Source organism: Zingiber officinale, chromosome 7A (genome assembly GCF_018446385.1).
Source record: "Zingiber officinale cultivar Zhangliang chromosome 7A, Zo_v1.1, whole genome shotgun sequence".
Lineage (NCBI taxonomy): Eukaryota > Viridiplantae > Streptophyta > Magnoliopsida > Zingiberales > Zingiberaceae > Zingiber > Zingiber officinale.
In genome coordinates this window covers 124,840,593-124,866,962 of record NC_055998.1, presented here as the reverse complement: position 1 = coordinate 124,866,962, position 26,370 = coordinate 124,840,593, and the positions used below count along the sequence as shown (strand labels likewise).

At 39.4% G+C, this 26,370-nt stretch overlaps 3 protein-coding genes across 8 annotated transcripts; 2 read left to right on the top strand and 1 right to left on the bottom strand.

The window, feature by feature from the left end:
• The first annotated feature begins 872 nt into the window (after nucleotides 1-872).
• LOC122002386 (protein PLASTID REDOX INSENSITIVE 2, chloroplastic-like) lies at nucleotides 873-8,424 on the top strand. 4 transcript variants are annotated; one of them, XM_042557537.1, is made up of 3 exons: nucleotides 873-1,268; nucleotides 1,382-1,480; nucleotides 6,226-6,610. In XM_042557537.1, exons 1-3 carry the CDS (start codon nucleotides 987-989, stop codon nucleotides 6,433-6,435), a joined length of 591 nt encoding a protein of 196 aa, XP_042413471.1. In that variant the 5' UTR covers nucleotides 873-986; the 3' UTR covers nucleotides 6,436-6,610. The 4 variants fall into 4 exon arrangements, with proteins under 4 accessions (XP_042413471.1, XP_042413473.1, XP_042413474.1 ...); XM_042557539.1 differs by lacking the exon at nucleotides 6,226-6,610 and adding an exon at nucleotides 8,139-8,424 and having other exon boundaries at nucleotides 948-1,268; XM_042557540.1 differs by lacking the exon at nucleotides 6,226-6,610 and adding an exon at nucleotides 6,695-7,038 and having other exon boundaries at nucleotides 948-1,268.
• A 1,885-nt stretch (nucleotides 8,425-10,309) lies between these two features.
• Nucleotides 10,310-14,553, bottom strand: LOC122002385 (transmembrane 9 superfamily member 3-like). The gene is made up of 7 exons (XM_042557536.1): nucleotides 14,263-14,553; nucleotides 13,701-13,741; nucleotides 13,031-13,613; nucleotides 12,389-12,526; nucleotides 12,035-12,191; nucleotides 11,357-11,841; nucleotides 10,310-10,797 (listed from the first exon to the last, which is right to left on the bottom strand). Exons 1-7 carry the CDS (start codon nucleotides 14,421-14,423, stop codon nucleotides 10,578-10,580), a joined length of 1,785 nt encoding a protein of 594 aa, XP_042413470.1. The 5' UTR covers nucleotides 14,424-14,553; the 3' UTR covers nucleotides 10,310-10,577.
• A 415-nt stretch (nucleotides 14,554-14,968) lies between these two features.
• On the top strand, nucleotides 14,969-20,530 carry LOC122002384 (protein NRT1/ PTR FAMILY 8.3-like). 3 transcript variants are annotated; one of them, XM_042557534.1, is made up of 5 exons: nucleotides 14,969-15,099; nucleotides 17,928-18,037; nucleotides 18,194-18,331; nucleotides 18,443-18,999; nucleotides 19,587-20,530. In XM_042557534.1, exons 2-5 carry the CDS (start codon nucleotides 18,017-18,019, stop codon nucleotides 20,386-20,388), a joined length of 1,518 nt encoding a protein of 505 aa, XP_042413468.1. In that variant the 5' UTR covers nucleotides 14,969-15,099; nucleotides 17,928-18,016; the 3' UTR covers nucleotides 20,389-20,530. The 3 variants fall into 3 exon arrangements, with proteins under 3 accessions (XP_042413468.1, XP_042413466.1, XP_042413467.1); XM_042557532.1 differs by having other exon boundaries at nucleotides 14,975-15,099; nucleotides 17,928-18,033; nucleotides 18,114-18,331; XM_042557533.1 differs by having other exon boundaries at nucleotides 14,982-15,099; nucleotides 17,953-18,037.
• The last annotated feature ends 5,840 nt before the right edge of the window (nucleotides 20,531-26,370 follow it).

Here is a 26,370-nt window from a genome sequence, read left to right as displayed (position 1 = left end):
AGTTAAATCATGGAATAAATTTATAATATAATCAACTGTCAAATTGACTAGAGGGTAAGAGGAATTTTCATCAAAGGATATGCACACATAAAAAATTGATCCTTTATTCTAGTGTAGTAAGTCTGTTACCAATTAAACATCCTGTGAGGATTAGAAATAACTATATAATAATTATGATACTATAATTACTATAATATAATATTATCAAAAATAAATTATTGTAGAAGTTCATAGGTAATATTTGTTCATAATTATAGTATTATTAGTGTTGTTTAAAATTGAATTGTATGGGATAAAAATAAAAATATATTGAGATGGTATAAAATGATTAAAAAAATGTTCTTATGATTTTTTTTTCAATTAGTTTTAGAAATTAGATTTAGTAGAAATATAAATATGACAGACAATGCCCCCATAGATTAGTATAGTTGGTATTTATATAAGTATTTGATGTAATAAGTGTTGGGATCAATTTTTAATGAACGTGAAAATATTTTACTGGATATCTGACCTCTTTCATGTAAAGGATCATCGTGCTAGGACATAGAACATAATAAAAAAAATATTGAACAAGGTAATATTGCCATTGGGTGACCAGTACGACTTCATCGAAGTTTATCATCGATTGTCAGGATAAATCAAGAAGCATTTGTGATGAATAATCTATAAGTCCAGCAATCACAATTGAGATCGAACTATATAGATGTTTGAATGATAATTTGATTCCTTTCATTAGCCTGTAGCACTAGAGGGACATATAGCATAGTAAAAAATTAATGAATCAAATAGCATCGAATTTGGATGATTTTCCATCGACCGAAAGTACTTTGACAGTAGAAAAAATCTCTGTTAAATAACAGTTGAGGAATGAATCGTGAGGCCTTCTCTCGTAACATATCCGGTCGCTTTTCCGGCTACTTCCGCAGTCGCATCGACAATCAGTAAGAAACTTCGAGCTTTCTCTTTAAACCTAAAAATTTTGGTTCATGATGCCCATGGCGACTGTTAGGGCTTCAGCTCTGCTGCCCTCCCCCCTCCTCCCTCCTCTCTCCAGATCCCGCCCCTCTTCTCTTCCTCCCCCGTTTCCCTCCCTCTTCTACCGCCCATTCTCACCCCCTTCCCTTCTTCCTGCCCGTTCTCGCCTCTCTTCCGCTCCTCCGCCTTCGTCGTTCCGCCGCTCTTCGCGTTTCTCTCGTCGCCCCGACCGTCTTCTGTGCAGAGCTGCGGAGTACCAGTTTCCTGATCCGATTCCGGAGTTTGCCCTCGCCGTGCGCGCACATATCCCACCCTGCTTCTTTGGCTTTAATTACTCCATTTGGGATCTTGGACTTGCTGGTGATTTTTTGCATCTTTCTTTTTTCTTTTGGATTTTCTGGTTCAGGAGACAACCAGGTTCCGCACGCATATGCTTGAGAGGCTGACCAAAAAGAAAGAGTACTTCGGTGATTCAGTCGGTGAAGTGGTCGATGTCTGTACCGAGGTATGCTTGGGATTTAGTAAATTGGAACTTCTTGTCCTTGTGAAAAAAAAAAGGAAGAAAAAGTATCGTCACTTTGTTTACTTGAAGGCTTTTCTTCATTGGTTCTACGTAGGATTCTTAAGGGCGTTACTTTGATTCAGTCGGTGAAAGAATGATTCTTTTGTCAAGTCATCCTTCATCTTATAGGTATTCATCTTGGACTAGAAAGAATGTGGAACCGATGCTAAACTGAGTTGACTTTTATGCTTTAAGTTTTAAAGAATGGAGTTCCTTATGTTAGTTGACTACCAATAACTTTTGGCGTGATCAAACTCAAGGAGTACTATAATGTCATATGTAATACCCAAGATTAATCCCACATGGTGAATTCTTGCTAATAGAGAAGTTTTACGAGCTTAGATGATTTAGCTACTGCTGACTTGGTTTAAATATTTTAGGTTGGTGGTTAGGCTTGACATAGGTTGCTATGTTGGTCGTTACAATTAGAGTAAACCTAATTCTAAATATGGTCGTTACAATTACATGTAGGTGATTAGGCATCCTGGCTTATGTGTTGGAGTTTGAGCCTTGACTAGGACATCAAGCCTTATGCAGGGAGATTGTGACACCCTAGTTTAGTATTGGGCTAGTCGTTGGTTCTAACTAGTCAATAGGTCATTCTCTCATCTAAGTGGGGTGTGACATCATAGGTGTTTGTGGATTCTTGTCGAACAAGAATATTTGCTATTTTGATTAAGCTTCACTCTTTTACAGATTAAATGGTTTTGCTGATGTAAAACATGAATTTATGATGTAAATGACTGTAATTTCAACTTTTAGCCTGATCATGACTATCGGGGGTATATTGAATTGCTTTTGTATTAGACTGTAAAACAGTCCTATAAACAATTCTAGGAGTGTGGTTAAGAATGCATGTCCCAACTTTGTGTACTAAGTAAATTGCAGCCCTTAGGAGTTATATCAATATGTTCTCTAAGTAAACAACTGATGCAAGATGATCTGTAGATTTTTATTATTATTTTTGGTAATTTTCATCTTTTTCCTGGAACAGTCTGTTGTAAAAAGCAGGGTAAGACTGCGTACAATGGATCCTTCCCCGGGACCCCGCATAATGGGACCTTCGTGCACCGGGCTGCCCTTAATTTTCATCTTTTTGGTGTTTAAGGAATTTTTGGTATTTTAGGTATTTTTTGGTATTTTTTTTATATTTTGAATCCGTTTGGCATTTTGTAGGATTGTGAGTTTGTTAATAATTTTTTTTTCTTTAGAAGATAGGACTTGTAGTTTATATATTAGGATTTCTTTCATTTATTTGGGGCTTAGGTTCTAGAGTCTATATAAATACATGTATATTTGTTTGAGGGAAAATCCTTTATTCTTAATAAAGCTTCTTTTTTTTAGTAAAACATAGAGAACATCGGGTTTCTCTTTGTTTTGGTGGTTTCTCTTCTTGCCTTCTCAATTCCGTTTTCTCATTAGCTCGCAGAATAATCGCTATCCTATACGGTGTTAGTTAGTATCAGAGTGGATCAGATTCAATGGAAGATCGTCGTGGTCGTGGTATGCAAGTTCCAATGGAGGAAGCCGAGCACCGTAACAGATGGTGCCGAGGCAAGTTGTAGATTTATCCTAGTAAAAATGGTGTGAATTCTCAAAGATCGTGAGGCACCTGGTCGATCCTATAGGATCGACATGGAGACCTCAGCCTTCCAGTTGGTCTATCTGAATTTTCTGGCACGTCACAAAGAATTTTGTTGATTGAATCAATAGAGTGGAGTGGATCTTTAACTATATACAAGTTCCAGATCGAATGAAGGTCAAGCTGGTTGTCTTCAAGCTTAGAGGTCTAGCATCGGCATGGTGGGAGCACTTGCGACGTTTACGGGACCAACAAGGCAAGACCAAGATCAAGATTGGGAAAAGATGTGAAAGAAGATGAAAGGCCACTTTCTTCCCTTTGATTACACTCAAAATTCGTTCCAAGGATGATTAGGTTTTGCCATGGAGGACGATAGCTTTGACACACGGATTCAAAGATGATTTGGAAGAAGCAGTTGACGAGGCAACAACGATCGAGATTTCAGATTCATCACTCTCCTCTCCTTAGGCCTATATATACCCTTCCCTTCACTGATACTCCCTTCTCCAAGGCCAGGCCGGTCAAAACCCTAATTGAGAACACAACGATTGCAACAGAGGAGGAGAGGAGGAAGCCATGGATTTCCATAGCATCCCCAGGCGACAACTTCAAGCACTATGCAAGCAGAATCGTGTCCCCGCCAACATCACCAACGTTGCATGGATGAAGCCCTCCAAACGCTCTATGCAGCTGATCGTTGGAGAACGCCCAAGAAGCGCTTCAGGATTTGACTCCCCGTGTGCCCTCTTCGCGCAAGGATGCCTCATGCCGACGACCGCATGCAGAATCGATGGCTCTTGATTCAATAGAGCCCAGGGAGCAACCCGCGAGCCCCCTTCCTATGGCTCATCGTGTGACTATGAAGTCCTCATAGATCTGGCGATTGGGCATTGAAGGAGAAGAAGAAGATGAAATAGAGGAGAAGAAAGAAACCCTCAGTGAGGCCACACTGTTAATCGTTACTAAGTGCAGCTTCATGAAACCACCAACGAGGAGGCCAAAAAAAGACGTTGAGGCCAAGGAAGAAGAGCCCATGAGTGCAATGAAAACAACAGCCGCCCTAACTGGCCGGCGGATGGCGACTAGGAAGGTGGTCATAACCCCAGTAGCCGTGGAGCAAGAGGACGGAGACATGGTCGTTTCAGCAAGGGTTACAGCTTGTCATGGTAAGATTACGAGGCAGCCTACTAGGGCAGGGACAGAAGATGGTGCCATGCCCACCATGAGGAGTGCAAGGATTAGGACTAAGACGGAGGAATCTGCTGTCAAGATCGGATCTTTGTTCCTAGAAGTGGAACCGGAACAAGGCATGGAGATCATAAATGCTCTGGTAGAGGAAGCCAAAAATAGTGAAAAGGATTGTGATTAGGTGGCCGTTGACACTGTTGTTCCACAACGTTCTCTGGAAGAAGCAGCAATAACTCCAGAAGTTAAAAAAATTGCTGCCGTATCTATAGGCTCAGACCAAAAGCAACTGGGCAAAGAAGTTATTAATCACTCTGAAAAAGATTGCAATTTGATGGCAGTTGGTCCTAATATTCTGATCAATAATCTTGAAGAGAATGGAAAACACTAGATGCTGAACTGCTATTATCAAAAAAGAAGTGATGGAAATGGCTACAAAAGAAGTTGATGAAGCTGCTGAAATGGCCTCCAAAAGCGGTGGAATTTGATGATGAGTTAGGAAGTGTAGTCCAACATCATGAAGGTGTTAAAATCAAAGATAACTTTGATGGAAATGAAGATGAAGTCTGCATTGATGAAGATCGAATTGTGGAGAGTGGAGCAGATGATGCTAAGGAAGATGAGGTGATCCAAGAAACTGAAGTACATTAGAGAACTAGTGCCTGAGACCGATTGTGAATTCAAAGTGTCACCTGTCCAAGGGATCATAATTTCTTTAGAGAACCTAGTGATAACCAAAGATGATGTAGCTGAACATATCAAGGAAGAAGAGGATGATGAAATCAAATGTGCTACAGATGAAAAGGGCAAGTCTGAAGAGATTGACCCTGACGATGAGATTCCTGGTGTAGCAGTAAATTCCATCATCTAGAATCAGGTTCCTTCAATTCCTGATTGTGAGTTTGTGACCATGAGGTAAAAGTAATCGCTTCCGATTCGCAAGATGAGGTTTCTGTTATTCATGCCGTCAATGCTGGTGGTGATGATGAGATGCTGGAAGAAAGTTTCAAGGCACACAACACCTTCAATCCCAAGCAGAAGATGGCTCTGCCGAAGCAGCCAAACCTGAGGCCGAGACTATTGTTAGATGCAAATTGGATCACCAAAGTTGTAAATTTTGAACTTTCAAAAACTGGCCCGGTAATGGATGATACTCATGTTAGCATAATAGTGAAGGAAAACTTTGGTTACCTTGATCCAGAGTACCTCAGGAAGCAACAACTGCTAGTAAATTTTACTGGTTTAGTACTAGATGATCTTCCTCTTGGGTTACCATCTGACACTAGCTACTCTAAACTCGAGGACAAGTTCTTTAAACCTAGGGTGACTGATGCAAGAGAATTAGCATATTTTCACACACACACACAGTTATATATATATATATATATATATATATATGTTTGAGGGGCAATCCTCTATTCTTAATAAAGATTCATTTTTTTTAGTAAAACATAGAGAACGGCGGATTTTTCTTTATAGTTGGTGGTTTCTCTTCATGTCCTCTCCTCAATTCCGTCTCTCGTCAACCCGTAGGATAATCACTATCCTATCTGGCGGCAACAACATGCTGTTTTTTTTCCTGTTTCTTTCCTAGGACAATAATCATTGCACAATTCATGTGCGTATTATTATGCTTAAGAATGTTATTTTGGTGTGTATCTTGTTGTTGCTGCTGCTTAGTGCATCTCTAACTAGCTGTGACTCAGATTGCTTGAGGTGACAATCTCTATCAGTTAGTTTCTTTTTGAAGTATTTGTTAGTTTGAAATGCTTCAAGTTTAGACACCTGGCCTGTGAATGGCATTTCATTCTTATTGGCATTTTGTTCTTCATCTGACCTATGGCAAGGGTATATCTATTTGTTAAATCCCACATCCTATTCTCATCCAAGTGATTCTTATGTAATGGTAGTTTTGATGCAGATCTTTAGCAAGTTTCTACATACAGAATATGGTGGGCCGGGGACACTCCTGGTTATTCCATTCATCGACATGGCTGATACACTCAGAGAGAAAGGACTTCCGGGTGCTCCTCAAGCTGCGCGTGCAGCAGTAGTTTGGGCCCAAAAGCATGTCGACAAGGATTGGAAGGAATGGCCAGTAGGGCGAGACTTAAACTCAGATTCAGGGTAGATTCATAATCAGTAATAATATCAGGCAAAATTAAGCAGTAGAGATTATCCCAGGCAATCTTACCATAATAAATAGGGAGCTATTTTCTTCGTCATTATTTTTGAGGATGAGGATAATCTTAATAGACAGAAGAACCTTTATCACTAAGCAAGCTCACTACTAAAATTATCTATTATGCGTGTTAGCATTGTCTATAATCTTGGTACTGTTTAGGTAAATGCCTTTCTTTCGTCAATATGAATTGATATTATGCTGGCAGGTTACATGAAGACTATCCGTTCAGTCCCATTCAGTCGATTTCAATGCCTTTCTTGTGTCTCAATTTGTTCTTCACATAAGGACACTCAGTTCATGAGCATTCCTTCATTGGCCTTGCCTGGGTTCTTATGGGAGGCATTATTCTCCGGTGACATCTGAACTATACTTCTCAATGAGATTTGATGGCTGAGGTTTGTGTTTTCGGAAGCTGGGATCAGTGTATGTGGTATCTCAGTCTATGGATTTTCCTTCTTTAGAGAACTTTAGTCTGTGGGCTCCAAGCAATCCTCTTCTCTCATATGGGCGAGCAACCATATAGAGAGGAGTGTCAATTCAGATGGATTAGATTCGGATCGGGTTGAATTTTTTTTTTTTTAATCTAAAACCCATAAATCTGAATTTGAATCCGACAAATTTGAATCTGACTCGAATGACCTCATTAAAAATGATTTTTTTGGTTTTTTTTATAATTCTTTATTTTTATCTTAATATTTCATCATTGTCATAATAATAATATTGATATTGATATATATAAAAGTATTTTAATTTTTAAAATAAATTTGATTTAACTTTAACAAATTTACTAAAACTTAAATTTAGATTAATCCGAATCTAAATTTGATCAAAAAAATTTTAATCTGAAAACTCTTTAACCTGAACCTGATTCGAATTTGAAAACCTCTAACTTGAACCCAATTCAAATTTGAAAACTTCCAATCCGATTCTGATTTTTTTTTGGATTAATTTGTCGTCAAGTTGGATTATTTTGACACCCCTAATTGCAGGCAATGATGGTTGGACTGCATGATAGTAGATATGCAATGAGGTGGGTTCAAACTCGGCCCCGTAATAAACTCACCTAGGTGAGACGAGTTTAGATCTGTCTAAACGGGTCTAAAGTGGATTCGGGGTGGTCCTGTATAATTATATTTTTATTATACATTTTTTTTCTTATATTTAATAATTAATATTTTAATATTGAAATAAATATATTTTAAATATGACTGGTCTAGCGGATTTAACCCGAACCTGCCTTGTCGGGTTCATGGGGCGGGGTGGGGCAGGTCCAAAGGGAGGCAGGGCGGGTTCTCGGTTTGACCAAATCCGTCCCAATTCGGACTCATTGCCATCTCTAGATATCACCTTGTCGAATAAAGGTCCATCATCTGTTGACCGTTGATGCCAATGCTTTCAACTGCTTCCCTAGATTTAGGCAAGCTTTTCTTTTGCTGCAATTATATCACATTCCTGCTAAGATTAGACTTCAGATCAAGTTATGGTTTTTTGTACTCTTGATCATCTGGACCTTAAAGTTATAAACCAGAAAATTAACCTAAGATGTCTGATACTCCATCAAATTTGCAAGGTGGAATAGAAATTTTACAACTTTGCTATCAGAAAAATTTTTAATCAAGTAAAATTAAGTTGTCAATTTTTCCATCCAGATTCAATGAACAATGCTTACCATCTGGATGCGCTCGTCTTCTGGGTGCATTATGTACTTTGGAGTTTCTTCAGATGAAGCTGTGCCACACATAACTAGAGATCTCAGAGGAACTTATAGAATTACAGCTAAAAGACGCACAAACAAACAGTCATTGTACCTTTGGAGTAGTTCAAGGCAAGTTGCCTCCAGTTCTTCACAGCAGTTGTTTCTCTGAGCAAGTTGGACTTCAAGGGATGCAAACTTTTGAAGAGCTTCAGTCAATTCAGCCTTTGTGAATGCTAACTTAGTCGCAAGGTCTTTATTAATGGATTTGTTATTTGCCATCTGTTCTTCAATTCACACCCTGGTTTCTCAAGTATTTCATTTTCTTTCTGCAAATTTGAAACTTTTGCTTCTGATTCACGCAGCTGAGCTTTCAATGCTTCACTCTGAGTACTAGATGTTTTTGGAATGTCCTCCAAATCTTTCTTTGAAGGTCAATCTTACCAGTCAAAAGATCATTGCATGCTGCTATAAAATTCTGTAAAACAGAAGTGAGATTGGAGATTTCCCATATAAATGTTGGAGCCACATATCCATTTTCTGATGCAGATTTATCATGTAAAGAAGAACCATCATCATCTCCAGATGATATGCCTTGACCAGTTTTACTCTCATTGCTTTTCTGAATGATCCCTTCAACTAGTTCCCCAAGCTTGTGAACTGTTTCCTCCAAGCTTATGAAATGATCCGGCAAATGTTGGCAGCTTCAAGCTGTGCAATTTTCTTGATACTCTCTCTAGGTGTTGCCTATGAGCATCATCAGTCGATTCCTCATTTCGAATCTCAAGCTCCTTCTCAAGTATACAGACCTCATACTTCAGAGACACATGAGTTTCTCTGAATCATTCATTGTGACAGATTGAGTTGAAGCTGCAACCATCAAATGGTATAGAAGCTACAGAACTTCAGTCGACTGATGACAGATTGAGTTGATTGAAGTATTCATTGCGACACAGTAGACTGACTAATTAATTGTCCACCAGAAAGTAGAATTCAAACCGAAGCAAAGATGCAAACAGAAGGCTATATATATGGCCAAATGGAACAGTGGAAAGCTACTGAAATTTTTCATGAAAAGATTTCAAGGAGAAAATATAGATAAATTTTGATAGTGGCTCATCAATGAACATAGGTCGTGGAGTAAGAATCGAGTATTCTACTATACCAACGCAAAGGATTGTATTAGCACTGCTTGCATTGTTAATTTGTTCTTTTATTTTTGCTACAAGTACTTGTGTTTGTTGATACAACACATGAGCACCATTCTTCAACGGCAGACTTCTCTTGTTGAAAGAGTTTGACAGTATTATCAATAATTGACTCATTATTAGATAATAACCTAAAAGTAGGCCATTAGGTTTCGAGATAACGGGTGTAGATTTGATCCAATAGGTGATTTAAATCTATTATGCATGTCAGATTCAATACCATAAACTCAAATCTAATTAGAAACTTTAATTCAGAATGAGTTTGTTTTAGTTCATGGCCATTTCGACGGATTAGAATTAGAATTAGATTTATATTATTTATTTATTTATTTTAATTTCTTCAAAATCAAAAAACAATTTTGAAAATTAATTTTGAATATGAAATAATTTTTCAATATTAATTTTGGAATTCTCATTAATTCAAAGAATACTAATTCAAGTGTATGCAACATGTATTCTTCAGTTTAGCTAACGAAATAAACAATTGCAACATGTTAAAATAAATATTCATGAATTTGACAAAAGGAGTGAACGATTAAGGACTGAAAGAGAATAGCAACTCTATTGGAATTTATATTTCAAGTCCATTTGCAATCAAACACAGCTATCCCATTAAAATTCACAGCCAACTGAGCAATTATTCAATCAAATATGCAAATGTCTTGTATTTTGATTAAACTAATATGCTTTCCAACTTAAATGAAAGGAAAGCAAGCAATGAAAGGAAAGCAATTTTAATTCTTGTTGATGATGTTTTCAGAAATTGAAGCCCTTGTGATTGTGGAAAGTTGAGGTTTCTTTGACATTCTGCATTACAGAGGGCAGAGGGCTTATACAAAATAAACAGCATTCAGGCCTAAGATGATTGCATTCTCACCAGATCACTTGGGCTGGTAGATTTCAACAGAGAACGAGGTTGTGAAGATGAACTATCGCATAGCAAATGCTTTCTCATATGAATTAAAGATGTTGCATCAAGTTATCAGAAAGATGCGTCTTACACGTAGATCAAGTGTTGCCAAACTGTTTCACAGTACAAGTGAGAAAGAATGGGCAGCTACGAGAAACTCGTCACCTATCTTTAATAAACTGTAACTAGACTTTCTGGAATGGCATTACTCCTGGTCCCAAAGCAGCAGGCTACCTTTGCAATGGCTTTCATCCAACCAATCGTGGGTACTGATATGCTACTCGCATTTTATGGATCTGTAGATGTGGCGTACAAACAGCAAAGCTGCATGGAAGCCAACCATACCAAGCAACAAGAAGAAGCCATAGCAGATGCAAGCCATATACCCGAAGAAGAAGGAGGTCTGCAGGAATCCAGACATGTCCGAGCGGGCATAGTAGTAGTACAAACAGTAGGCGTATACAAATAGACCAGTGGATCCCCCACATAAGAAAGACCTGCATTTGGATAGGCAGATAATTAGTTCCATTCTATGGAGAATGGATGATGGAAATAGAATCAAGTGCTGAACTGTTTCTGGGCAAGTAAATTCCTATTAGTATTTATGTACTGCTAAAATATATATATATAAGAAAATCAAATTAGCCTCTATGAAACTTGATCAAGTGCATCATTCATGTTTACAGACTTGGATTTAAATGGCCTGATCCGAAGAACAGATAATGGTTATTCTGTACATTGACAAGTTTACTGAAACTAAGGATCTGCTGTTATATTAGCATACACCTCAAATCTGAGAAAGATACATGGCAGCACAAGTATCTGCAGGATATTTATTATCTTAGTTGAAGCATCACTGCCACAAGGTTAAACATATACAAAAAAAATATTTTCAAGAACGTAAATAGATATGTGATAAAATAAAGGATCCATTATAAGCAGGAGGTATTTGATGTTGACGAGATCAAATTGCAAATGCACTAAACTTTGATATAGAAACACCACTATGTAGAAATGATAGCTCATAGAGCTGAGGAACAATAGACAGTGGCTTACCTCCACCACCATTCATGGTCTTCAGCAGCAAGTTGAAAGTAGGTTAGTGCAATTGTAATGAAAGCTGTCACAATAAGAAGGATGATGAATACTATGAACAGAATACTGTAGATTGTGTATATCCTGTGGCCCCACACACTAGCAAATATGTAGTAAAGTTCAATGTAAATTGCACTAAAAGGAAGAAAACCAGCCATTGCCATCTGTGGGATTGTTCCTCGGTACCAAGGCAATGGGGGAATTTCTCTTGGATATTTCTTTGTCTGGCAAGGGGCCTGAAACTCTGATTTGCTATTTTTACCAGCAATTCCACCCAAAACAAGCAATGGAGCAGTTACCAATACCCATATGAGAGCAATGACAACAATGGTTCCAAATGGTAATGCTGCAGTAGCGCTATACACAATAGCAACAGTATTCAGAAAGCAGAATGTCATGAACAAAGGTCCACAGAAAAGGCATCCTGTCAACAGCAAATTCCTTACCTGTCGCAAAGAAAAGGGAAAAAAATCACATCTAACCACAAACCAATTTGCTGATAATCAGACATGAATTCTTCCTTAAAGATATGGAATGTTTGATTTTATGCATGCATTTATGCAACCAAGGGTACTACAAAACACGAGGAGAACAAAGGGAAAACAATTAAAAAGATTATGTAAAAAATAAAGAATGTACCCAGTTTGTCCCTTCAAGCTGACAGTAGAAAGAGGTAGCAGTATATCCAGCAATGCCAGAGGTAAGTGCATATATGACCACCAGAGCAGTGAACAGAGACCCACGGTTGTAAGGATAGAAAACCCCAACTAGTGCAAGAATAAAAATGAACACGGTGCTGCAATACATATCAAGAAAGGAAAAGAAAATCAATTCTAACTTCTAAGTAAACATTATCAGATAGAAATTGCCACCTTATGCAGTGCTTAAAATACAACATCTGCTAAGATATTTAGAACACCCTAACTAAATGCAACAAGTGATTTATATAGATCAGTTATAGTGGTACCTAATAGCTTTACTGGATGTACTTACAGAGCAAACAACTGAGTGCCAGAACCAAGACATGCAGCAAAAAGTGACTTGTTTTTTGGAAACCGAAAGACGTCACCATGGATGTACTTCCACCCGGTCTCTTCTAGCTCCTCAGTAGATTCCTCATCATGAGCATACCTGAGAAACACAATGAAGATGTATAGACATCAGGTTTGCAGATAATTTGGCAAGAATGAAATGGGGAGAAAAGCAAACAGAAGCCAAATGTCCCATATATTGGTAGATAGATATTGGGACGCTAATCAGAAGATATAATAAAGAATATAAAGGGCAGCCTAGTGCACGAAGCTCCCACCATACGGGGTCCCGGGAAACGATCCATTGTACGCAACCTTACCCTGCTTTTTACAAGAGGTTGTTTCTAGGATTCAAACCCGTGACCTTTTTGGTCACATGGCAACAACTTTACCGTTACGCCAAGGCTCCCCTTCATAATAAAGAATATAATAAACAAAATTTATAGGACACAAGGGTAAATTCCATTGTTTATCTTGAACAAGTACAGTGCTTTTACTAGAATTAGATTAGCCATGTCAAGATTCTGCTTTGTCATAGATTCACCATTGATTAAACTTATAGAAAAATAATCATGATAATTAGACGTTGGAACTTGATACGCACTTCACAAAATCATTCTTCAGCACACGCATGAGAATTGTTGCTAGGAACCCAGTCAATAGAAGAACAGTAACACATGAATTTATGATGGAGAACCAGTGAATCTCCAGATGGTGAGGCTGGGAAGAGGTTTGTGAGTACTTCTCCATCCTCTTCTTGAATGTTGTTTTTGTCTTCTGCCATTTAGCAGAGTAGGTAAAATCTACCTCAATATCCCTGTCCTCAGTAATATCCACCAGTGCATTAGGATCAGTATGAACACTAATCTCAATCACACGATCCTCATTGTAGAGTATATCAAATTGCATTTGTCGGAAAAGATAGTATTTGTAATCACTCAGATCTTTTCCTTCCTTGTCAACTTTCCCAACAAATCCCCAGATAGGAAGGTCATCATAGTACATCTGGAAATAGTAATCCTTGGCGACAGCATCCCTAAACCTAGCAACATCTTCCGGTTTGAGTTTCTTCTTGCAAAGCTCCTTGAATTTAAAATCTTCTCGAAAATCAAGTTTGTAGGGGGCATCAACAAGGCGATCTCCATTCAAAATTTCACCAAGGGCTTCCCTTTTCTCTTTTAAATGCTCTGTTGTCAGTGTTAATCCAAAAAAATTAGGGAACATCCCAAGAATATTATTGAACATATAGCCAGAGAAAATAGATCAGAACCAACCTGGAGTGCAAAAGGGTAGATCAAAGTAACGATATGTTTCACTGTAAACAAATACGTGTATAAGCAACAAGCTGTCAGTACAGAAGATGGACTTTTAACAAATTGAGAAGTTCATCTTCAACTAAAGCGATGTCATAAAGGCATGCATGACTTCAAATATTTTTATTTACATGTTTATAATCAAGATTAGCTGAAACTCAACGGACACAACGCCATCCACTCGAACTGAAGAGTCAGAGACCATCAAATAATCCGACAAATTCTAAGGGGCAAAAGCAGCAGTACAAGTATTACACAAATAAAGCTCTAACAGTACCTAGAAAAAGAACAATCATTTTGTGGATCTGCCTAAAAAAAGATCAATATGTTTAACAACAAATCCGGAGGCACATCTTTCACTTTACAAGTTAACATATTTTTCGTGCCAAAGAAGAAATCAGCAGATCATTCTCGGCGACTTCGACCTCCCGGAAACAGATGGAAGAAGGAAGTGTTAAAAAAAAAAAAATCAATAGATCTATCAGAACAGAGGTTACTCTGACGAAGATTAAGAGGACCTCACCTAGGGTTATGGAAAGGACCGACCTTGTTGGCGTAGAGAGGGACGGGGTCCCCTTTCTTGTAGCGGTGATCGGAAGCGTCCGACGCTACTCCAGCTATCCCGAAGCACAAAATCAGCAACGCCGCTGCTGCAGCAGCCAGATCCATCGACCCCCTCCCCATGGCTCTAGCTCGGATAGAGTCAAATCGGAGAGAAGGGAAGGACGGAGTGGAAAAAAAAAATGGTCTTCTCTCGTGGATGGATCAGGTTGGAAATTACGATTTTGGAGAACATCCACCGTTTTCCGTTAGTTACATTAATTAATGGTTTTAAGAGATTAAAGAAACGGCATTTTGTATTTAAGTTTTCGAAATTTTTAACGGGTGCATTTATATTTTTATATTTTCTTTCTAAAAGATTTTTTTATTAAAAAATATATAAAAAAAATACTCTTAAACAAATATGTAAATACACCCTTTAGGAAAATCCTCTTAAACAAATATGTGAGTTTAAAAGGCCTTTTCCAAAAAAAAAAGTTTGATTTAAAATTTTAAATGTCATAACAATATTTCAGATATTTATTTTAATTATTTAAAAAACATATCAAGTTTTGGCTAAAAGATCCTGTGTTTAGTCAGCAATCTTGGCCTATCGTCAAGTAAACGGTCAAGATTAACTATTCGATGATCTTACGGTGAATAAGACCCCGTTAGCGTGAATAACGAACGCAGCGGCTGCACTGTAATGTTGGATGGGCCGCGAGAAAAGGAATCAGGAATCCGTTCTGTGCGCGATCGACCGATGGGATCCTTGCAAGACGAGCAGAGCGCATCTTTGGAAGAAGCGCTCTTGCGTGAGGTTTGATAACCCCTTCTCATTATGTTTCTGCATGAAGTTTGGTTAAATTTGCTTTCTTACAAGCTGCTAGTGCTTAACCGGTTTTCGTTTTTTATGGGACTTTGCGGGCCTTTTGATGTTTTTTTTATCGGAATAGTTGACTTGTGATTCGGATCTTTGAGTTGATTAATTTGCGAATTTATTATATTTTGATTATTTGCTCGGGTTTGCAACTAATTGCTGCTAGTGAATTTATCTTTCGAAATTAGTTTTATTTCTGTTTTGAATTTGGGGTTTCGATTGATTGCAATATTATTCCTGGCTTCCAAGCCATGTTAGTCTGTCATTCATGAAGGGGAAAAAGTTATGGGTCCTTTACTACTGCAGCGAATTTGTCTTGCTTTGGAAAGCCATTAGTATCTTTTTTCTCTTTGTTGTTTTTGTTTGATATGTATTGCGACTGGAAATCATAGGTTTTTTTTAAAAAAAAATAAAGAGTTTAGATTTTTCACAAGCTCTGAAAAGATTTTGATTTGATGAAAAACTTCATGAGCTTACGGAAGGCAAGTTTTTCATTAATTTAAAGTGGCAGAAATTCACATTCGCTAATAAATTTTGAGTTTTCACTATGGTTTCCCTTGGTAGAAACATCATAGATCAATGCTACAGCCATCATAAGAACAGTCCATAATTGTTTTCTTTTAAAGTTTGTCTTTGTAGCCAATTTGCCACATTTTTCATATGTAACATTTAAGAGGTACAATAAACTTATATGCACATATTCTCAGTCAGCTAAGAATCCCTTGACCAACTTGGATTTGTGAACGAGCTTTCTGATGCAGAGTTCGTATTTGTTTAGGTTAAGTATGTACTTTTTAAGGGTGAGTCATTCAAGTAATCTAATTTGTTATCATGGCTGATGGTGCATTATGAAAGATATGGTTCTTGGATTTGGTGCACCTTTCACAGAGCGAGAAAAAAAGTTCATCTAATAGGAAAAAGCTTCTTTTTGCTCATATTTGGCTTTACCTATGCTGAAATGGCCTCTCAAGTATGCCCAACATCACAAAAATATTTCTCCATTGTGGTATTTTTCATGTCAAATTGAAAATTTAATGAACTATTGAATCATGTGATTAATTTATAACCAGGCAACTATACTGGATATTCATGTTACTTTACATTTTCTTTTGATCAGCTCATAGAAGGGTAAGTGATCACATCAACTTCCTACTAAACGAGGTTTGCAATTGTTAGTCATTGACATTTTGCCTTATAACCAAAGGGGGTCTTCTCATGATTAATGATTATGCACTTCACATACATGTTAGGCATGACAACAGGTAGGTTACCTACCTATCCCAATGCATGTCTAAGGTTTGTATTGCTCTAGTTATACTTATGCTGATGGACATCCATACCTAATTAAAGAGGTAGCATGGCTTTAATATGTAACAAAGCAAAGTGAAAGCTTAGGTATTTTAAGCATGTGTGTGTACTGTGTATATATATATTATATCAATATTATAATACAATTAAGTGGCATCAATGGTTGAGGCCTTAAATCCAAACCTATCTCGTATCTATAATGATTATCTATTTTGTTATTGAAGCATGTCTTGAATTCCCTTAATATGCCATACCTAACTAAATAGGTAGGGTAGTTTGTTGGCGCAGCGGGACTGGCAAAAGTGAGGTGAATTGCCTAAAAAAAAATAACTCCTTTCTCGATCCTTTGATTAGATTAGACTAGCACAATAATAATAATGAATTAATTGAACAACTAAATAAAGGAAGTAAGAAAACAATTCTATTTACTTGGTTACAACTTAGGTGGTTGTTAATCTAAGGTGTTGAAGAAAACCCCACTAGAATTCTCCTTTGTTGTAGGCAAAGAAGCCTCTTACAGAAGTTGATAGCTCAAAAGAAAGATTAGGAAAGTGTACAATACTTGTTGTTCAAGTTGTTAAATTATTCTTAGCTCTAGAGGTCTTTTTATAACCCCTAGAAAATTCTATCTGAAGCTAAAAGACACCTTGTATAGGGTGGAAGGCGCGCAAATCTTATCACCGAAGATAAAATTTTATCTTTGGCTAACAACTACGCAAGACACCTTCAATAGGCTGGAAGGCGCCTTCGCACTATTCATCGAAGGCGCCTTCCACAGTACAACTCAGCTGAAAAGCTGATCTCTTCGCGTAGTTCTTCACGTAGGTGATTCTTCGGCTAACCGGAGTTGAGCTTATCGGAATCCAACTCCGATCTTCTCCTCGAGCAGCCTTCCTCCCTGGTTTCTCGTCCCTCGGACCGCCGCTCACGTCTTTCTCATCCGTCAGTGTACTCTTCAGTAGCATCTTGTCCTTCGGATGCATCGAGCCCGTCAACTCCCTTCCCGTGCCATCCTTCTCGCTAGCTGCGTCTTCCGCTCGAGTTCTTGTGTTCCTAAGCTCTTGCACATTTAGACACAAGGATCAAACACAATAAGACCTAATTGAACTTAGTTGACCACATTAAAACTACCCCCGGGTACTAACATAGTCATGGGCAAGGATTGAAATCTCATGTTGTTTCAGTAGGTGATTATCTAATGATAACCTTTATTAGATCTTTTGGTTGACTGATAGCAGTATTGAATTTGCAAGCTATGATAACCTTTCAATTGTGACATAGAAGGATAATGAATTGGCATTATTTTCTTGCATAGTATTGTTCCCCCAAATTTTGATTCCTATAATTTTGAGTACTTCAGACAAGAAATCTTGTTTTACATTTTTTTTTTATCATATAAATGTTTAGCTTAAGCGCTTAGACCTCTTTTATTTATTATTTTCAAATTTGCGCTTTTGAAGAATGAAAATAAAGGGCCGTACACAGGAGATGGATCTGTGGACATTTATGGAAACCCTATTTTAAAGGATTCCACAGGAAACTGGAGAGCATGCCCCTTCATTCTTGGCATGTACATTTTCAAACTGTTTTTTATTTCCTATATTTAATCAGCTTAAATTTCTACTTTTAAAAGATACAAATTATAGGGAATGAGTGCTGTGAGCGTTTAGCGTTTTATGGAATATCTACAAATCTTGTAACTTACTTGAAGAACAAGCTGCATCAGGGAAATACTTCAGCTGCAAGAACTGTCACGATATGGCAAGGTACCTGCTATATTACGCCACTGATTGGAGCAATTTTAGCCGATGCATATTGGGGGAGATATTGGACAATTGCAGTATTTTCAACAGTATACATCATTGTAAGTATTACTCAGTGCATCATTATCTTGTCCTTGTCGCCCAGCTCCATTTAGGGTGATAAGATCTATTTTCCTTTTGTTAAGATGATTAGTGTTGTTTATTACTCATAGGGAATGGCTACATTGACCCTTTCAGCTTCAGTTCCTGCATTTAAGCTTCCAGCCTGTATAGGATCATTTTGCCCAGAAGCAAGTGCATTTCAATATGCTATCTTTTTCAGTGGACTCTATCTGATTTCACTAGGGACTGGTGGGATTAAACCTTGTGTTTCTTCATTTGGAGCTGACCAGTTTGATGATACTGATCCAAGAGAGCGAGTGAAGAAGGGATCTTTTTTTAATTGGTATTTCTTCTCTATTAATATTGGTGCTTTAATATCTAGCAGCCTTTTAGTTTGGGTACAAGACAATTATGGATGGGGCTTGGGCTTTGCAATCCCTACATTATTTATGGGATTAGCAATACTGAGTTTTTTCTTTGGCACCCCACTATATAGATTTCAAAAACCTGGAGGAAGCCCTATTGTAAGGATGTGCCAGGTTATTGTTTCCTCATTTCGCAAATGGAAAGTGCTTATGCCTCATGACTGTTCTCTCCTATATGAAGTGCCTGAGAAGTCTTCTGCAATCAAAGGAAGTCGAAAAATAGAACACACAGATGAACTCAGGTAAAACTCTTATCTTTTATACAACATTGACTTTGAAGCCCTATTGTATCTTTCTTAAATTATCTCTGTGAAGAACTTAGCGAACAATTGAAGAAGCTTGATGCAGATCTCTTGCTTTTTTATTATGTGTTTTCTATAGTGGATCTCTTGTATAATTGTGATTGGACTCTTATTACATCTGCATTCCGTGACTAAAAAGATCACATGAAAAAAAAAAACAATTAAAGTTGCATAAATCAGCAGGATCGTGTACTGAATTTTGTGTACATGTGTAAGCTTTCTCTGCATAAGGATTTTTTTGGTCAGAAATTTCAAGTTGTAGAACAGTTAAGTAAGTTTGGAGAAAATATATTTGCATCCAAATGCTTATCTCAGAGGAATGGGCTTATTCAATCTCAGTTTTAATAATTCCTTTTAAGTGCCTAAAGGATTTTAATGTTTGATATTAGCACCATCTCTGCATTTGGAGAGACACTTCTTCAAGAAAATCGATTTTTCTGCTGTTAGCCTGTGCTTATTTTCACATTAGCTTAATCTATTATGGACCTGACCTTGAGTTTTTGCTTAGCAACTGTTTTGTTCTACAGATTTCTCGACAAAGCTGCTACTGTTACAGAAGCTGATACGAACACTGGAAGCTTTTCAAACCCATGGAGACTGTGTACTGTCACTCAAGTGGAAGAATTGAAGATTCTGGTCCGGATGTTCCCCATCTGGGCAACTATCATAGTTTTCGCTGCTGTCTATGCACAGACATCTACAATGTTTGTTGAGCAAGGAATGACTATGGACACAAAAATAGGCTCCTTCACCATTCCACCTGCATCTCTTTCAACATTTGACGTTACCAGTGTGATCATATGGGTGCCAGTCTATGACAGCATTCTTGTTCCAGTGGCGAGGAGATTCACGGGCAAAGAGAGAGGCTTTTCAGAATTGCAAAGGATGGGCATCGGCCTGTTCATATCCATACTAGCTATGGCAGCAGCTGCAGTAGTTGAGATCTGGCGACTGGACATCGCCAAGTCTGAGACTGTTCTCTTGAGCATTTTATGGCAGATGCCACAGTATGTTTTAGTTGGAGCAGCCGAAGTATTCACATTCATTGGGTCACTTGAATTTTTCTACGATCAATCTCCCGATGCAATGAGGAGTCTATGCAGTGCACTATGGCTTCTCACGATTGCACTCGGAAACTACTTGAGTTCCTTCATTGTGACTGTAGTAGCATCGATAACAACTCGAGGAGGGCAGATTGGATGGATTCCTGACAACTTGAACGAGGGGCACCTAGATTATTACTTCTGGCTTCTTGCCGGGCTGAGTTTTTTGAACCTTCTGGTGTATGTCGCCTGTGCAACCAGGTACAAAAGCAAGAAGGTTACTTGAAGTCCAAAAACTCAGTTTAAGTTATTCCTGAAACATGGATAATCTGATATTGATTCTGTCAATGCTTTCCTTCAATGCAACAATTGTCTCTCTTTAATTAGTTTAATTCTGTCCGAAAATAATGAAGAAGGTTGACTGAGTATGTGGCTCTTCTGTTGGCCTCGTGCAGACTCTGCTCTGATCTGCAATGCACAGAACATCATTGTCAGGTAAGGAAAAGAGTTTCCGACGTTGACCCTCCGACGCTTAAGTCAATCATCAGAATAGTAGAAAGAAGGTGGAGCAACGTAGTAACAGTGAAAGCACAAGCGTAAATAGCAAATAGCACATACCTCCACTAGTGTATGGACCCCTCCTTTATATGGCGCTATAGTAGGCGACGTGCACATTCCTCAAGACACGAGCACGTTTTTCCAACCATCCTATAAAAAGACATGTTAGAAAAGTGTCTGTGAGATTATATCTTAACAAGGCATGCAAATCCTTGACATGACAGTAGAAGTTTTCGTCGTACGATTTGTCTGTTGATTATGCCTTGTTGTTAGCAGCATTACCTCCTAGAGGGATATTATGAGATATGGGAGGGGTCCGATTGTTTTGGTCGAGCAAGATAGTCGTTCGGTCGAGACTCCCCATCCGGTCGATCCCAGCAGCTGCTCTCCTTCGTAGTACCTCTATTCAGTAGGTTGTGTCTTGCTCGATCGGACATAAGCTCCTTAGTCAATTGTGAGCCTATGATGTTCTTTCTGTACTGATCTTGGCCGGACGAGCGATCTATTCCGATGAGTTTCATGGTCAATTGGAACCTTCAAGCCCCGATCGGCAGTTGAAGTCAACCTCCACCTAGGCCACTTTTGGTGAGCCCATTGGTTCCCTAGCATTGACCGCCCAGATTTTGACCTCCATGTCGACTGCTATCTATGCCTTTAATCCTTGCTTGGTGGGCTCAATTTATCGCCACATCATAAGTCTTCCCCTCAAGTTTAGTTAAAGGAGGCTAGCGAATTTTCCACTTTTTTCCACTTCCTCATATGAGTGTTTTTTAATGGTTGTTGACGTCATCCCCTTTTTTAGAAGATTGTGCAAATCTCTAGTCATTATTGTCGAGCATATTGCTCATGCCTTCTAATTAATTAAGTCTCATTAATGCTTCCTTGTCGCCAGCCGCCACGTGTGTCGATCTCTACCACCGCATGCTTGATGTGACAGGTGGATATCCGTAGTTGATGTGACAAGCGGCATTTCAAATTCAACGACTAGATCTCGGTTTCATTTTCTGTAACCCTAGATCAGACGGCTCAGCACGGTTGTCCGTGAGATTTATAAGCCCTTACTCATCATCATCTTCCTACCTCACCCTGTTTTCTTCTTGCACACGCTCTCTAACGCCTCTCCTCCTTGTGATCGTCGTTGATATTTCTCAGTAAGCCCTTTCTTTATTTCTTTCGTCAAATCCTTAATCTTCTTCCTTCTCGGTTTTCTATGGCCTCATCTCCTCAGCCACCCGCATCCATCCTCGGGCTGTGGTACACCTCTATTGGGTCCAAGTTGAACGGGGATGAGATCAATCAGATGAAATTCACCTATCGTTTCCTCTCTGATTATCAAATCGTCATCCCCTCTGTATACGACCGACCCCATTTACCTCTCGATGGTTTTTTACCCTTTTCCAAGGACCAATTTTGTATTGGCCGTCGCTTTCTTGTTCACCCTTTTTTCAGACGTACACAAGTATTTCCACATCTCCCTGTACCAACTAGTGCCCAATTCCTTTAGGTTGCCGTGCGAGGTAGTCGTGCTATTTCGTCTGCATGGCATCCCTTTAGTACCTCATGTGTTCCACTATTTTTACTATTTCAAGTTGTTCGAACCGAGGACGTTTCTCTTTCAAGCCCGAGTGGGTGCCGTCTTTTTTGATAAAATATCATCCTCTAATAAGTATTGGAAGGAGCATTATATTTTATTCATTTTCCCACTCGACTCAACTTCTCGACCGTCTGACAGATGGAAGTGATGAAGGCGCCATCACTTGGAAGATATCGAGATCGATTGGACTATCTCCAAGCAGCCTCGAGTTTGGTTAGCCAGAAGTACCACATACACCGACTACTATTGGAGAGTGTTTTATATGTGTTTGGATTGAGTCCAATCCAAATACGGCTACCCCTCACCTTAGGTATGCCTTTTATTCTCTCCATTTTTGAATCTAACTGATTTCTTCTTTCTTGCAGTTCAAATCATGCTAAGGGCACGACTGAGCGGCAAAAGCAAGTTCATTGACGCGAAGATTAAAGCCAAAGGTGTTGTCGAGTTGGAAAGTCATGGCCTACTGTCGGTCGACTAATCCGACAATCCGACCAGCGAAGCAGGAGGAAGCCACGTTGCGGCCAGCGAGGCAAGTGGAAGTCGAACGGCGGCTAGTGATGTCGCGGCTGCCACAGTCGAACTCCCTCCTGAGCAGGCGTCAATGGCACTGATCATGGTACCCTTGGAGTCAGCTACCTCGGATGAGCCATTGATCCAGCGGCGCAAGAGACATCGAGGGGAAGCTTTGTCCCATTCGACTACCTCTTCCCTACAAACTTCAGCACCACTACCTCCCGTCCACCTTCCGAGTGGGTGAGACCCCATCTCTCAACTTTCCCGAGCAGGAGATGGCTGTTGTTACCACTCCCCCATCATCCAATCGGACACCATTATTGTTCACGCTGCCACCGGGGACCATATGTGTCGCCTGTCACGTTCATTCCACCTCAATTGTCCTTGTCAGCCACCCAGGTGTCCACTATCTTTTCTTCCCCCACGCCCAGGTCTACAGGACAGACCACTTCCGAGCCATCTGGGTCGAGTGACCGTAGGCACATAACTGCCATCATTCACCAACCGACAGACAAGTGGCACCATCCGGATGACACCGAGCATACTCCATCGAACACCAAATCAAGATTCAAGGATTACTGACATAAGTCTGGGCTGATGTTAGGGCCCGCATAGCAACCATTTCTCCGGATGAGCTCGCGGACGGTTATACTCAGAAGTTCACTAGGGTATGTATACTATCATTATGTTTACTTGTGTATTTCTCGATCGGCAATCCGTAACCTATTTTTAATGCAGTTTTGAGTCGAAAGTCTGGCCATGTGCCAGAGGTTGGCTTTCTTGGAGCACAAAGTGCAACAGTTGCGCGTTTTGAGCAGCCCCTCGGAAACCTCCCAGGCTCACCTTGAGCAATTGACTGTGGAGGTGGCTTGGTTGAAAACTGACCCAGAAAGGAGCTCCAAGCAGCTAATTGGCTTCGAGCGGGCGCTCAATGTAGAGAGGAGCAAGAATAATAATCAAGGCCTACAAATTGAGTGGCTCATTAGGCAGGCTAACAACTTTGAATCTAAGATCAATTCTGCCAACACCAGAAAGCTCCGAGCAATCGAATACTTAGACATCAAGAATAAAGAGGCTCGAGTTTTGGCCCAAAATCTCAAGGAGGTGGAGGCCGCTTTGGCTACTAAACGGGATAGCCGATCTGCAGAGCAAGCGACTACAAAGCTCCAACTTGACACCAAAGATATCAAGCTGGCGACGCCAAAGATATCGAGCTGGCCTCGCTGAAAGCTAAATTGAAAGTGTTCCAAGCGGCCTTCAAAACGTACTAAGAGGAAGAGCCTGGACGACTTGAAGTTTTCAAGCACAATTATCTCCGTTCTGACCATTTCAATGACAGACTCACCGATTGGGCTCTTCACCTCTTCAACTGTGGCATTGATGGGACTTTTCAACAGCTAAAGGACAGCAGCTATCTTTCTCCCGTGCTAACCAACAAGATCATAAACAGAGAGAATCTCACCGAGTCACTGCCATACGATGTGCTTGACTACCTCGAATAACCTTCTTTTTAGTTTTTCAGGTCGCCTTTTGTACTGCCTTTGTTAGTTTGTAAAATTTCTAAGTGTCAATGAACGCGCGCCCGTTCAGCGGTTTCTTAGCTTTTGTCATAGGGCATTGTTAAATGTTCCAAGTATCCTTCTATGTATCGTTGCTCGGCTCTGTAAGGTTGTTCGGCTTTCTACAACCTTATAACGCTTACGAAAATCTTTCAAGTATGAATCCTTACACTTCCGCTCTCCTTAGTGATTGTTTGCTTCGACCTCCGGCTGATCACTTCAGTGTAGGTCGAATGGCTTGTTTGCCTTCTTAATCGAATATCTTATCTGTCACTCGGCGGTTGAATTGGGGTTTATAGTCGCCGCTCGACTTTTTGATAACATTCTGCTCGGGTTTATAGCCGCCGCTCGACTGTTGATTTCGTTAGCTCTTGGGTTTATAGTCTCCGCTCGACTTTAGTTAGCGTAGACTTTCGAGTTTATAGTAGTCGTTCGATTGTAGATTCGTTGACTCTTGGGTTTATAGTCGCCGCTCGACTTTAGTTGATATAGACTCTCGGGTTTATAGCCACTGCTGGGTTGTTAATTCGTCGACTCTTGGGTTTATAGTCGCTGCTTGACTTTAGTTGACATAGACTCTCAGGTTTATAGCCGTCGTTGGCTGTTGATTCGTCAACTCTTGGGTTTATAGTCGCCACTCAATTTTAGTTGACGTAGACTCTCGGGTTTATAGCTGTCGTCGGCTATTGATTCGTCGACTCTTGGGTTTATAGTCGCCACTTGATTTTTGATATTCTTTGACTTAAGGATTTATAGTCATCGCTCGACTGTTGATTTTTTTACTCTTGGATTTATAGTCACTGCTCGACTTTAGTTGATGTAGACTAGGGCTGCAAACGAATCGAGCCGGCTCGTAAACTTTTCGAGTCAACTCGAAAAATATTCGATTCATATTCGAATTTACCGAATTCGAGCCGAATTCAAACATGTTCGAACTTTTTTTCGAGCCAAACTCGAGCCTAAATTATACTGTTTGAGTTGCTCGCGAGTCGCTCGCGAGCCTTAATATTTATTAATATAAGTTAAATATATATTAAATAAATAAATTTTGAGCCTTTCGAACTTATTTTCGAGCAATAATTCGAATAGTTCGCGAACATGTTCGAATATTTCGAGCCGAACTCAAACCCGAGCCCTAATTCAAACCGAACTCGAATCAAACATTTTGAATTTTTCGAGCTTCGAATCGAGCTCGAACTCGAGTATACCTATTTCGAGCCAAATACGAGCCTTAAATTTTTCTGCATATTTGGCTCGATTCGATTCGTCTACACCCCTAATGTAGACTATCGAGTTTATAGCTATTGTTCGGTTGTTGATTCGTCGACTCTTGGGTTTATAGTCGTCGCTCGACTTTTGATATTCTTTGACTCAAGGGTTTATAGTCGCCGTACAACTATTGATATTTTTTGATTTAAGGGTTTATAGTCGCCGCTCAACTATTGACATTCTTTGACTCAAGGGTTTATAGTCGTGGTTCGATTATTGATATTCTTTGACTCAAGGGTTTATAGTCACCGCTCGACTGTTGATCTGGGGTTTATAGTTGTCGCTCGACTGTTGATTCATCTGCTCCCGAGTTTATAGCTGCTGCTCGACTTTTGTTGTCGTTGACTGACTCTTGGGTTTATAGTCGTCGCTCGGGTGTTGATTTCATCGACTTTTGGGTTTATAGTCGCCGCTCAACTTTAGTTGACGTAGTCTCTCGTTGGCTCTGAGTTTATAGTCGTCGCTCGACTCTCTAGTGATGAAGGACAGAAATTTATAGTCGTTGCTCGACTTTTCGACCATGATGCGCAAGAGTTTATAGTCATCGCTCGATTGTTGATGCAGGGTTTATAGTTGTCGCTTGATTGTTAATTCGTCAACTCCTGGGTTTATAGTCATCGCTCAACTTTTATTTTTTCCTTGAATAATTTTGTATCTAGGATTTATAGTCACCACTCGACTTTTGTTTTCGTCGACTCCCAAATTTATAGCCACCACTCGGCTTTTTGACATAAACAATTTCATATCTATAGTTTATAGTCGTCACTCGACTTTT